Raw genomic sequence first — 13,613 nt, forward strand, 5'->3', positions numbered from 1 at the left:
GTTAAGCGGCAGCAGTGACAGCCGGGTCCAGGATGAAGGGAAGAAGGCAGAAATCACAGTGTGAAGCAGGAGCTCTTGACATCAGTGCGCTCGGTGCAGGCCCAGAGGTGTGGAACGGGACTGTATTGCATGGGTCGGCTTCGAGCTTAGTGTGTGGTGGGGAGGGGGGGGCGAGTCTTGGTGTATAGATCAGATCTGCATCAAAAAATTCCTTTTTTGAAGAGATAATCCTTAGTGTCTTTAAAAAGCCTGGGAACACAGACGGTAGAGGCCATACCATCACAGTACAGTAGAGACAGCGTAGTCAGCAGTCAATTACGGAAACTGCATTTGCAACTGTCTTGGACTCCCTGGCACTCATGTATCCTTAAATACAGCAAGACTATGGCGCTCCGCCCACAACAAGAATTAATTGCACACAGTCTGACCAAAAATCTGGTAGTGACGGCAAGTTTTAGAAGGGGGACAAAGGATTTAAGACAAAAAAAATGGAAATGGTATGTGGTATGGCTACAGGATGCAGTTAATCAAGTAATAAGGGAGAGAGAGATTACAGGGAAAATGACTGGTGTGGGTTAAATCTGCATATTCAATAAACTTTCTTCAGTAAAGATCAGTTCATAGGGACCCCCACCACTCTAAATCTATTGAAAAAAACATCTATAAGAACATAATAATGCAAAACAAATATATATATAGATATATATATATATATAGATGTCCATAAGCAGTGACACTGGAGACGCATCAGATTTTGGCTCTGGCGTTTTCATTGCCACTGCCCATGTATTCCTCTCATCTCTATATCTTTACTCAATACGTGCTCCACAATGAGCGGCTCTTTCCCCAAAATACCAGGAAAGCAGTAGTGCAACAAACTTTTAGCAGGATTTTTTTTTTTTTTTTCTCCAAAGGAAATTCATTAAGTCCACGAGTTTAGGACTCAAACACTTCGTAAGATGCAATTCATCATCCGAATGGTGAGAAGTCGTTAAGACACTTGATAAAAGTCTTATTGGAAATCGTATGTTCTTTTTTTCTGGGGGTTATTCATGTGCTGCTGTCAGTATTTAAAGTGAGATTTATATGCTTTCAACAGGAATATCATTTTGGACTAGACATCAGCAGTGAAACACTAGACATAGTGTGCTTAGGAATAAATTTATGGACTGCAACTTTAGGCCCTTAAACACAGTGGCATTTTGGTTTGAACTCAAAGTAAGATTAGTAGAGGACAGCGAACAGGTCGTGTGGTTTTGCTGTCGCGGGGATAACTGTCGTGACCTCTGATTGGCATTTCCGTGAAATGACCTTTGCAGGTTTCCCTGTGGGCTACGAGTGAACTAAATAAAAAGGCATTATCGAAAAATAAGGCTACCAGTCTGGGGCGTTTAAAAGCACCCGGACTGAGCTACATTCCATCTTTGACAACAAAAAGAAGAAAATAAAAGAGAAAATGAAAGGTTTTAGCTTACAGTGATGTCCATCTTTTTAGTATTAGGGCTAAAACAACTCTTTTTATTTTATTTCTCTCTCTCTCACCATCTCACCCTGCAGGTTTTATTTTTTCTTCTTAAATAGGCTTTTGATTTTAGAGGAGGAGCGCTTCATTTTCTCTCCGTTGTCGCTGGAGTCCTGGGAGGAGGTGCTCTGGAGCTTTTGTTCCCTTCCCACACTCCGGCCCTCCGAGTCCAGGGAGGTTACAGACGGGTAACGCCCCACGTTGGGCAGCAGGCTCGCAGGCAGCTGACTGAAGCTGTAGGACTTCTCCAGGATACCGTTGTACATGCCCTTTCCTGTCGGAGAGGTGACGTTCCCCTGCGAGAAGGTTACACTTTGAGACTCGGGGATGATGCGGGTGAGGTCGGGCGAGCCTCTCTGTGCAAACGGGTGGTGCTCCAAGGCCGGGGAGGGCGAGGTGGAGGGCGGGCCTGACGGGGTGGTGGCCGGAGTGGGAGGGAGAGGAGGAGGCGTAGATTCCCTGAGACTGCTGCTGCTGCTGCTGCTGGTGTGGGTGGTGGAGGGAGTGGACGCAGGAAGCTCTGAACTTTGGCTGAACAGCAGCAGCTCCTCGCGGGAGATCTTGCGGTAGGGGGTCTCCAATCCCGGCGTGCAGGGGTTGTGCAGCTGCCTGCGGCCCGCGGAAGAGTTGAGAGAGTCTGTGTCGGAGCTGCCCTCCAGAGCCGGTTCCCTGAGAGAGCAGAGCGGACGCACACAAAATCATTAGATCAAAAGTATAAAGAAGGAAATAAAAAGACAGAAATTTCCTTCCTGTCGTTTTGAAGTTTGGAAAATGTAGTTAATTGTTAAACACAAAATGTCTCTCTCAGTACAAATGGACACAAGTCTTTGTAAAAAAGCGACATCTAGTGGTCATGTTAAACAGGCTCAGTCTTTAGAGCAAATTCCCCAAAATGACATGTTTACATTCAACTGACAAAGCCCTCTGTGGCAATTGCGGTATTGGCATCAAGGATGCAGTATCCGATTGGCTGTTGTATATTCTCACTGCTCTGATGGGACATGTTCTACCTGAGGAGGCACGGTAAGTCAAACTACAACCTTTTCCTTTGGTGATTTTAATCTCACCGTGTAACTGTGACCTGACGGGGCAGAACGACCTCCTGGGGTCCTTCGGTGATGCCAATCCCATGTGAGTAGATACATCAGTAATTAGCATCCTCCTAGCCAAGTGTGGAGGCTGCGTCCGAGGCGCCAGCATAGTGCTTGGCATGGGCCTCCCTTACAAGGGGGGAATTTCGCCAGAGCAGATTTAGAAAAATAATCACATGGCTTCAAGTGGGCAACTTTTAGGGCCTCGAGTGCCACAAAAATGTGAATTCATTTTGGTGAATGACACACAGAAAACCTGGGGCCAGTTATTAGTATTGTACCATAGGAGCACTGCTAGGTCTCTGGGCACGTAATGACAAGATCATATACAGAATGGCCTGCTGCGTGAAATGTACTTAACGGGAACTTGGAGATGACAGGGTACACAATGCAAAGGGGGGCAGTACGCAGTGGGTGGGGTGTCAATAGAGACCCCAAAGCAAATTTCTACCCCCTAACAGGTAAATCTGGCCCAGGCTCTTTAGTAGAGCCTGGGCCTGCACGCATATGGTAGAAATTTTGTTTTCCCGAATCCAAAAAATGTCAAGTGTGCATTATGTAACATGAATGTCCATCACCTATCTTTTCAATAAAAAAATTCACAAGGGGCTTTTGTATTTCATCAGAAAACAAAACCAAGAAATATCCCATCAGGTGCTTAAATCCTCAAAATTACAGATTCAGAAAGATTAAATGTTTCTACTGGTTGTTTTCTTGCTTTGATAAATGTTTTTTGTTGGTTACTGGCCACTATTCATCATGCATTCTACCTGACTATGGCCACTTTTTGAGTTTTCTTGGAGTTTAGTCTTTACTAACACATTAGTGAGGCAAATTAGGGATAAAGTGCAGGAGTTCAAGTGAAGACAGGATCCTGCTAATTCATTATTTTAGAAATGAACTAGTTATGCTGTATTATGTGCAGCTTCCAGTAGAGGTAATTTATGCATCCTCCACATACTTGTGGAAATCCAATGAGAAATGTTACCATTTAACCCCAAGCGGAAAGCATCAGTGTAAATGTCTGGATAAAACACCTGTGAGTCCAAACTGTAAAACCATTCCGCGGCGTTCCGGCCACCGCTACATACCCCCTCCTATCCGAGCTGAACATGATATGTTCGTCATCTGCCTCGGGGTGATAGGAGAGGGACGAGCTGGCCATGGACAGCAGGTCGGGGTCTGGGGACATCAGCGAGGACTGCGGGGAGCTCAGCAGGCTCCGGCGGGATCGACACAGGCTGCTGTTGCGTGTCAACGAAGGCCGGATCAAAGTAGACGCTGGGGGGAAAAGATGAAACAGTAAATGATAAAGCGCCGCGGAGATAACCACATTACAGTTTATTAAACTACACATTTCTCCCCTAGAAAGTTCAAAAAAAACTCTCTGGCTCGCTCACTTACTCGTGAACTGTGGAATGATGGGAGGCGTATCCTCGTCCAGGTCATCCACTCCTCCCGCGATGGGGTAGGGAGGCACCGAAACTCGCGGCATGACCACCCAGCTGTGGTCCGAGTAGAGGCTGGCCGTCAGGCTCGGCAGCCCGGAGTTACTGACCACAGGGAAGCCGCAAAGCTTCTCAATCTGCTGCCAGCGGTGGAGCCGCTCCCTCAGGCACGCCGTCACCTCTGACAGGGCTTTCCTGAGAAACGCCGATTAATGAGAAGGGAGTAGTATACATTTATTACAGGTGGCTGTTTGACCCGCTTCTGATAGTAAACGAAATTCCTTGTTGCAGACCCAGTAAGAAACTGTCTTTGCTTTGATTTGTAAGGATTTAAAACAGTTTATGGGACATGAGCCAACTGGCTTGATGCTGGACTTGTGCCTATTAAAGAGTTTGTACGGACGATTCTACTTTGGTCTCTGTTTTATGTGATTTTCTTCCTGTCTGGCTTTTAAACACAAAGCAATTCTTTACCTCAGTGGCAGTACCTGTATTATACTCCCGTCACAGCTGGAGGTCTGAATATATTAAATCATCTTCACATATGAATTAAAGCTCCACTTCGATGTGTGGTTTAATCTGGGCAAGAACTTGACGTTGTACTGTCAGATTTTGTCACAAAAGCCTCACTTACTCTTTAACAGATGCTGTTGAATAGCCTATATATGTATGAGGGCTGTCCAATACACTTCCAAAAGCATTACAACTGCCGCATATTTATTGACTTCAGATTTCAATACCATCGTAATGATAACATCCCATCATTGCATGACCTGGTCTCTTAATATGACACAAGGACCTTTTCTTGTAATGTTCAGCACATCAATGCAAATCAATGGGTACGCCCAAACAGATGTGGCTGACAATTGCATAGGTCAAGGACAACGTATTCTGCTGCAGTCATGTATTTTGTTGCAAGTGCGTGAGGCATTCGTGTAACATGTGCTTGTAGCTACTGTCGGATATTAATCATGCGTGTGAGTGTGTGTGCCGTTCTTACTTTGCTTCTAGTATCTTGTGGTCCACCTCATCCAGTGATGAACTGTGGGCTACGTGAAGAGTTCCAAAGACAGAACCTCTCTTCTTTTTTATTTTCTCTGCCTGACATGCAAAAATGAAAAATCGAACCATTAATTGCATTGGATGAGATCTCAATAATTCTTTTTCATTCACTGCAGTTCATGAAGGAGATTGGTGCCAGAATAAAATTAAGACTGTGTGCGGTTGTATTTGCTCTGCTCATATTTAATTTCTGAATTCAAAATTGTGAACTTGAAAATGTTATTTATAATTGAATCCAGTGGGTTGGAATTTGATTTAAATTCAGCATTGCTGATTCACATTGAACTTCCGAAGACACGGTTCTCTATCTTAGCTGACAACTGGAGGACTGCCATTTTCCCGTTATCAGTGGGTCCACCTCGCTCATCAGTTCACCAGCCAAAAGATTACAGTAGCGATTATGTGAGTGATATTTTACATTATTACTACCACTACTCTAGGCCTGCCAGGCTGAACCACATTGCTTTTCACCAATGCCGGCTGTCAGAAAGGGAGGAGATTGATGCAGTGAGCTTTATCTGCAGCCCAGCAGTATCAGCTTGGTACTAGCAGTCATGAAAGACTTAATCACTTTGTGAAGACACGAGCAAGTCACAGCGCCATGTACCGTCGCTTGTGTCTAGCAAAGTGAAAACTAGGACAGGTCGGATTCTGGCAGGTTTGGACTTGGTTGTCTCCTGCCAGTAAACACCAATGGCAGAAAATGAAATACTCCTGCTGTGGAGATGTGTCTTTGGAAGTTAAATCTGAAGCAAAAAAATGCGACACCGAACTGGGAATGTCCGTAGTTTCCTTTTATAAATATTTGAACACTTGTAAATGTTAATAACCTTTTCCAAGCAACTCCAAACCGTTTCAATTAGCACCAAACAAAACCAACTGCATTTATTCAACAAATCCAAATCACTGGGTCAATATTAAGAATTTAAATGTATGCAATTCAAGTACTGCACCATCTCTACCAGCAATAATCTCTTTCCAATGATAATTTCCGAAATACGCGCATGCTGAAGACTTAAAAAACCCTCTCGACACCACATGTGATGTGTAAAGTTATGCTAACACCAAAAGGCCTCAAAACACTGCAGACAGGGTGGGTGCTTAGTGCTGCATCCCCACAACGTTCAAAGAACTTGTAATCCTACCTACTCATTTAATGATCTGCAAGTCACTGCAAGTCTTCAAGGCTGCATGTTTACAATCCTACAGTGACGCGAGAAAGTTACCTCGTCTTTGGCGACGCACAGCTGAAACTCAGCGTTCTGTTTCTTGATGTTGTAGTATTGAACCTCCACCTCATGTGTGAGCTGGAGCCACTTCTGAAGGGCTTCAGGCACCGAGCGCTCGGACTGCATCTCCTTCTCCGCTCGCTTCAGAGCCTTACGCACCTGCATAGCACATCAGGGTCCAGGGTCGGGATAAATTCCTTGCCAAATATTTAAAAACTCTGCCCATGAGATCATTGATCAAACGCAGTAAGTTAGAGTGAATTGGTGAATTTCAAATAAACTGCATCTGTTTAAATTCTGACTTTGCTGTGTAAAACCGAGTCCAACCCTGCCTCGTCTGCAAGTAGAGTACTCATTACCAGGACGAATTTTTCGATATACTGCTCCTGCATTTTTTACAAGAGGGTGAATGGAGCAGCCGTGTGCATTTGCAAAGAAGGTTTTTTTGTGGAAGAAATACAATTTTTACATGAAAAAAATATAAAATCGATCTTTTCATTTCAAGGTCATTTAGCAGAAGTAATGAATATATTTACGGTCATATACAGTAATGATCCCAATACTGGCTGTCTGAGTAGGATATGTGCATCCCTACGCATTTGAACATTTGAATAGTGACAAATCTGTTTGCAAGTGGCATTTAGGAGGCCCAGGCAGTCCAGGAAGCCCTACCTGTACTAGCTCCTCCTCAGCGTATTTGAGGCGGCTCAGCTCACATTCAGCTCCCTCACGCAGCTCTCGAAGCCGGTGGGCCTCCCTTTTGGCCCCGTTGATCTCGTCCCTCATTTTCTGCTCGAGGTTCTGCTTTTCCACCGCCACCGTCCGGTTCTCCTCCTGAGCTTTTTCCAACCTGGGAGGCAAGAAGAAACAGACAAGTTGAAGATTTTTTTATGTAGAGTAAATCTAAACAATTTCTACGTATAGTTTTAACTAAGAAAGTTTTAGATTAAGGAACCTAACACAGCAAAAACGTGTTCCAACGTGTAACCTCTGTCTCTCTATATCGGTGTACATTACTCTGCATTTTCATATTTTACTCTAAAGCTGATGCATTTCTCTGTCTCACCGGCTCTGCAGGTCTAAGAGGCTTTGCTCAGCATGCTGCAGGCTCTCAAGATCCTTCATCATCTGAGAGATGTGGACCTTGCTGGACTTGTTTTGCACGTAGGCAAACCAGCAGCCCCCGACACCAATCACTATGGAAACCATCAGGACAAAGTCTTTCATCCAAATATGTTGTGGACCTGCAGAGGGAGAACAGAACAGGAGAAGATTTTTTTTTTTAAAAACACTGTACATTTTATTTAATTATTCTGGCCACCAAACTTAAGAGTGTGGGAATACTAAAAAAATTCAAAAGTTGGTATTCATAGGTATTTGACTTTAATGAATAGTGATGGTCTTTGAATGCTGTGCACACTTACGGAGAGGAGGACCAAAAAGTACTGCATCAAGTGCCTTTAGGTTTAGTTTTTGTTTATGCCGCTGGTCTGATATCTTCAGCTGCATCGACATAAACGACGGTTCATTTGCCGCTATTCTGAAATATGAAGAGAAAGAAAAATCAGCACTGATTACTGAGAGCATTTAGTGCGTATTGGCTGTTCCTTTCTATGTAGTCAGACTTCAATTATTTCTGTGTCCAGGGGGCGTTATAATTGTCTGTGTGTACAATTAAATTACTGTCAATAACTTTAGTAATTCGAGTTAGGCCTTGTTGTTTAACTTCATATATGTATGCATATACACATATATAGATATACATATACATATATATACACACACATATAAATACATACATACATATATATATATACATATATATATATATATATATATACACATATAAATACATACATACTTTCAGCTCAACAAAAAGATCAATTACTGAACAAGTTAACAAATATGTGGGGGATTTTGGTAAAACTATTGCTGTAAAAAATAATGTAACAATCCTACATAATAACTATTACTGGCTGCTTCGATCATCCTTTAGTAAATAACAACAAATTTGACAGTTTAGCAACTATAAAGGTCCTGCAAATCTATAGTAAATACCTCCCTTCGTACCGCATGACACTTCAAATGCTGCTCCAGAGGTGTCAAAACTGACAGAAATTAAATTCTGAGAGAAACTTGATGGATGATTGAATATCAACTGCCTCTGTCCTCAGTCTAATAATATCAGTATTAGTCTTAAAAGCCTTATATCACTCAAATCCTACTAAGAACTGCAGGTATGATTGTGTGTCTGTGGGTCTGTAAATATGGATATCACTCAGACACTAGATAATCCGCATCTTTACTCTGCCTAGTTTGACCTTGTGACACCACTGTCTCCTGGTTTTTTCTTCCCACGAGGGGCGTCCGCATACCACCACCGTCTTGAACAGCAACATGGCAGCCTGTGGAAACTGTACCCGTCTGCTCTGACATCACTTCACGAGTCAGCGCCCATCGGCCAAGTGGCGTAATATGAGACCCCTCAATAACCCACCGTTTACTCCGCTGTACACGCAGTATGCAGCGAGTCAAATTCCACAAGTGTCCCACCCACGTCTGAGTTTCTTCTGTAATGTCAGCTCTCAGATTACTTGGTCAACAATGTAATCTCCACGGTGCCATATGAAGGAATTCTGGGAATATTCTGAGTAAACTGAAAAGACAGCACTATCAAATTATGATTAACGGCACAGCGGATAAGGAGAAGTCAGCCACATCACTCTGATTTCAAAAAGCATTTACAGACTCTAATGTTGGTTGCATTTAAGATCATGTAACAAAAAGTGATATCAGGTCTTGAGAAAAAAAAAAAAAGTTGAGTAGAAGCCTCAGAAACCTTTTCTAATACAACAATATAAGACACTGAGGCAAAGAATCTACCTGTTCCAGAGCATCATTTTTCCCTGTGTTGCCTTTTACAACCAGCAGTGGGCAGCATTAAACAGAGCAATGAAAACTAAAAGTGCCTTGGGTGTTGTAACAAAGCCCATAATATTGCTACTGTTCATGAACGCTCTTCACTGGTCACCAGCGGCGAAGCAAAAACGAGAACATCTTAATTAGAGACAAAGACCTGACATTTAGCACTCGTAAGATTTGCCATGAAGGTACTAACCGAGGTAAGGTGTTCCCCGTGACCCGGAAGTCCCGGAAGTTCTTCTCATACTGCGGCAGCTCCACCGACTCCCTCAGCCACTGCACCGTGTCCTCCATGGTCCAGTTGTGGACTGAGAGAGGGGGAGAGGACAGGGGGCGGGAGGGTTGTCATTACTTTACATTTAAGTATTTAGCTGATCAAGAGCAACTCGCAGAGTAACAAGGGGAAGTAACAAGTTACAAGTCAATAACAGAAGTAGAAGTCCTTCATTCAAATCAATGTTGAGTAAAAGTACATAAGTATTATCCGCAAAATGTGACTGCAGCATCAAAGTAAAAGTACTCGTTCTCGGCCCTTTGACAGATATGTAATTATCTATTTTATTACTAAACTGTTAATACTGATGCGTCATTGCTTAAGCAGCATTTTACTGTTGCAGCTGGTCTGGTTGTGGCTAGTTTTAACTACTAGGCTGTTTTATCCAGTGGTTCCCAAACTGCGGGTTGGACACCCTCCCACAACATAAATCTGAGGGGTCCCGTGATGATTAATTGGCAGAGAGGAAAAGAAAACAAAGTTTTTCTACACAAATTTACATTTGTTTTTCTTTTAGACTTTTTGAAATATTGCCCTAAACTGTTATTTAAATGAAACCATCTGACAGACATCTTGGTTCTGAAAAGTGACTAAAGGTATTATATAAATGCAAAGGAGTGAAAAGTACAACATATCCCTTTGAGGTGTGGATGTAAAAAGCACAAAATGGAAACAGTCATGTAAAGTACAAGTAGCTCAAATTTGTATTTAAGTGTAGTGCTTGAATAAATATAAGTATTTCATGACTGAGTATAAATTTTATACAAAACCTTATTCTAAAACCAGCAAATAAGTGAGATCGTAGAAACCTGATTAAATAATGTATAACATATATTATTTACAGCCATGGCCCTGCAGGTAACAGAGAAAGCCTGTAGCCATGTTCCAACTAAGCCAAAAGGCAGGATGTTCATTTTCTGAGGTGTGTGTATTAATTTCAAATACTGAGGGGGGAACATGCATGTTAAAAACTTGTTCCTAAACCACTTAGCTCCGCACATATTGCCGGAGTTATAAACAAACACTGGCACTCACAGCCTGAGAACGACAGATTGGGGGGCTGTGTATGAAGACAAAACCAAAGATGCGTTATAAAAAAGAAGAGGACAAATTTCGCCCCCATCTGAAACTCAAATAAAGAGAAGTAGCAGGAGAAGGAGAGGAGGAGTGGAAGAAACAGAACTTTTTGAGGATGAATGAATTGCAATAATATATTTAAATCTAAAAACATCACTGTGCCATTTACAGGTAAAGTCTGTGTGATCAGAATAAAAAAGAAAAACATGTACCACTGAGCAGCTTAGTAACTGAAGTGATGCCAGTAAATGATGATTAAAACTGCTCAGAATCGCAAATGGACTCCTTGAATAAATAACTCAGTAAACATTAATGAGTGTCTGTTTACTTATACTTCTATATCACGTTCTGCAGAGAAAAATAGCGGGTCACACTTCATTCCGTGTAAATATACTCCTAAGTGTACATCCTTGTCCAGTCTGTCCTCCCGCCCGTCAAGCGTCAAGCTCGCCGAAGTCCACTTGATTCTTCAGAGAACTGGAAAGCCATTGAACGTGCCGATGATGATTCTCCCTGGAGACACTCAACGAGGGGTTTTTTTTTTTTAACCGCTACAGGAGCCCACCGTGGGTTTGTGCGGAGGATGTCTCACCTGCCGATTACACCTGCATCGTATGATTTGGTGTAATTATATAGTTAAAGGGTGCCACTGACTTCCAGTTGAAGATCTATTGAGATGGCTGTCAGTGGAGAAACAGGTTTATATCTTCCAGTTATTTTTTTTTCCCCCCTGTGTATCGAAGATTACTAAGATTTGAGAGTGGCAGATTTTATACTTAGGGTCCGTCACCAAAAACCTAAATACTACAGATATTTTCAAAAGCTGATTTTTACAGAGTGAAATTACCCTCCTCCGTCACCACCTGCTTTATTCTCCCTCCTCCTGCATCACTTGGCTTTTCTCTCCTCCTACCTTGCTCTCCCCTATACACAGGGAAGTAAATGAAGAGGTTTGCGTTTGTTTATGTCCTCGGTGCAGAGACAGTTAACATCTTTGCGTTACCTTCAGAGGTCTTCCAGCCCTTCCACAGCTCCTCCACAGTGATGTGCTGGTCTTCACGGTGCAGGTTGCTGTGTTTGTTGGTTTGCTGCTGCTTCATGTCTTCTATTATAAACTAGGAAAAGAGGAGAAGAGCTTTAAGGGTTTTCATAGATATCACGGTACCCGTGTTTTTGTTGTTTTACAACATTTTGAAATTGGTTGGTTTTTTTTGTTAAGAACTCTAGGGGAGATACAGACAACTATGCTTGTCCGTGTATGTCTATGTGTGGTTTTGACAAAGAGAGCTGTAGAAAGTTGGCTTTGCCTAAAAGTCTGGCTTTGGATCAGACACGCGCGCACACACACACACACACATACATCCGCACACGCTCACGCACACGCACGCGCACACTTTCTTTTCACTCTCCTTTCTTCCTTTTACGGACTTTGAAAAGCGAAAGGCACCACTTCCACCTGTGTGTGTGTGTTTTCAGTTTCCCACCGTCCTCCTTTGGTAGTTTAGAACTAAATGCCACTGCAGAGAAAGCCATAGCAAGCAAACGCAGCAAAAGCGTTGCCAGAACACCAGTAGCATTTACAAGAAGCATGGCTGACTACCAAACACCTCAGAGTATTTATCTAGGAGCACTATGTTTATGTATGTGTGGTCTTGGCATCGACTAAAAACCACCTGTAATTCATACATCCTACCTGCTTTGATTACTAATCAGCCCTTGATATTAGAGCAGTAAAGCGTCGTTCTATTTTGCAAACATGCCCTGAAATTTAAATGTACACCTCGGCAGTGTAAGGTTGCTGTGTGCAAAGTTAACATCCAGGTCCATTAGTGAAGTTTAGAGGTGCTGGTAAGCTTTTTTTTTTTTTTTACTTTGGAGTGAGCTAGGCCAGCTTTTTCCCCTGTTTCCAGTCTCCATGTTAAGATAGGCTAACCTTTTCCCGGCTCCAGCTACTTAATGCACAAATATGAAAGTGGTATCAATCTTCTTAGCTAACTACCAGCAAGAAAGCAAATAAGCCTATTTCCCAAAATGTCTAACTGTTCTTTAAATTTATTTCCTTTTTTCTGGAGATGTCCTCCTTTGGAAGCCTAAATAATAAATCTAATAAAAATTCTTGAAAATGTCCAAGATATGTATCAATTAAATGTACCTGAAACCTCTCTGTTAACTCCATGAACAATCTTGAACAGGCAAAGATGCATGTAGCAATTTAACATTAATTATAAATATATTGTAAGCTAGCTTGAAGCAGGCAGGTCTGCAGCTAGATGCTGTTAATTGTTGCTAAGGGACACATAAAGAGAAGCTTAGCTGGTAGAAACACTGGTAAAGATGCCAAAGCGAAAGTCTAAATTCACAGGGGAATTCAAAGTTCCTGAGTTTTCAACGTAGGTGTGATCATTGGGGAGCTGAAAGTACTGTCTGTAGTCCCACCACATACTTTCTGTACATGTCATTTTAGAGGAGAAAACCCATCAGCGACAGTGACTGACCACAATATTTTGAATCATGTAAAACTAAATGTTGTAACCGCAGCTGAGGGTGTTTTGACATTTCACACTGCGACGAATCGCAGATACAGATCAATGAGTTTCACATCTGACTTGACATACAACAGCTCACCCAGATTCCAACTCAGCTTAAAAGATGTCATGTGTCTGCAGGAAGATGTTAGTTATCATCAATGCTTGACTGCACCAAATTCCCTCGAAATAGTCCTATAAGCATTTACAGATACATCTCGAACGGCTGCACTTATCATGGCATAGACATACATGCAGACAAAATCCGCCGGTACTTTCACGCATGTCTACTGTGTGCAAAGAGCAACTGAGGGAGTGCTGTCAGTTTGACAGTGAATACACAATGGCGGTCTGGTGTTGAGAGGCTGCCTGCTACGAACGTTTCCAGCACTACGAGCTGTCACAGCTGTTTTCCTGTCACAGAAAAAAAAATCTCCTTCTGTGTTCAAGAAAATGTTTGAAG

General features: G+C 42.5%; 1 protein-coding gene across 2 annotated transcripts in view; it reads right to left on the minus strand.

Annotated features, from left to right (window-relative positions):
• Positions 1–908: 908 nt before the first annotated feature.
• The window catches only part of stim2b (stromal interaction molecule 2b), a 41,314-nt gene continuing 28,609 nt past the window's right edge, over positions 909–13,613 (minus strand). The window contains exons 4-13 of one of the 2 annotated variants that reach the window (XM_040141368.1): positions 11,629–11,740; positions 9,471–9,582; positions 7,777–7,892; positions 7,419–7,596; positions 7,025–7,202; positions 6,350–6,511; positions 5,062–5,162; positions 4,018–4,256; positions 3,705–3,894; positions 909–2,191 (exon numbers count right to left, since the gene is read on the minus strand). In XM_040141368.1, the coding sequence (XP_039997302.1) occupies positions 1,561–2,191; positions 3,705–3,894; positions 4,018–4,256; positions 5,062–5,162; positions 6,350–6,511; positions 7,025–7,202; positions 7,419–7,596; positions 7,777–7,892; positions 9,471–9,582; positions 11,629–11,740 (2,019 nt within the window). In that variant the 3' untranslated portion in view covers positions 909–1,560. Of the gene's footprint in view, positions 2,192–3,650; positions 3,895–4,017; positions 4,257–5,061; positions 5,163–6,349; positions 6,512–7,024; positions 7,203–7,418; positions 7,597–7,776; positions 7,893–9,470; positions 9,583–11,628; positions 11,741–13,613 lie in introns of both variants that reach the window. The other variant, XM_040141367.1, reaches the window with a different exon arrangement.

This window comes from Xiphias gladius, chromosome 12 (assembly GCF_016859285.1).
Source record: "Xiphias gladius isolate SHS-SW01 ecotype Sanya breed wild chromosome 12, ASM1685928v1, whole genome shotgun sequence".
In the NCBI taxonomy this organism is placed as follows: Eukaryota; Metazoa; Chordata; class Actinopteri; order Istiophoriformes; family Xiphiidae; genus Xiphias; species Xiphias gladius.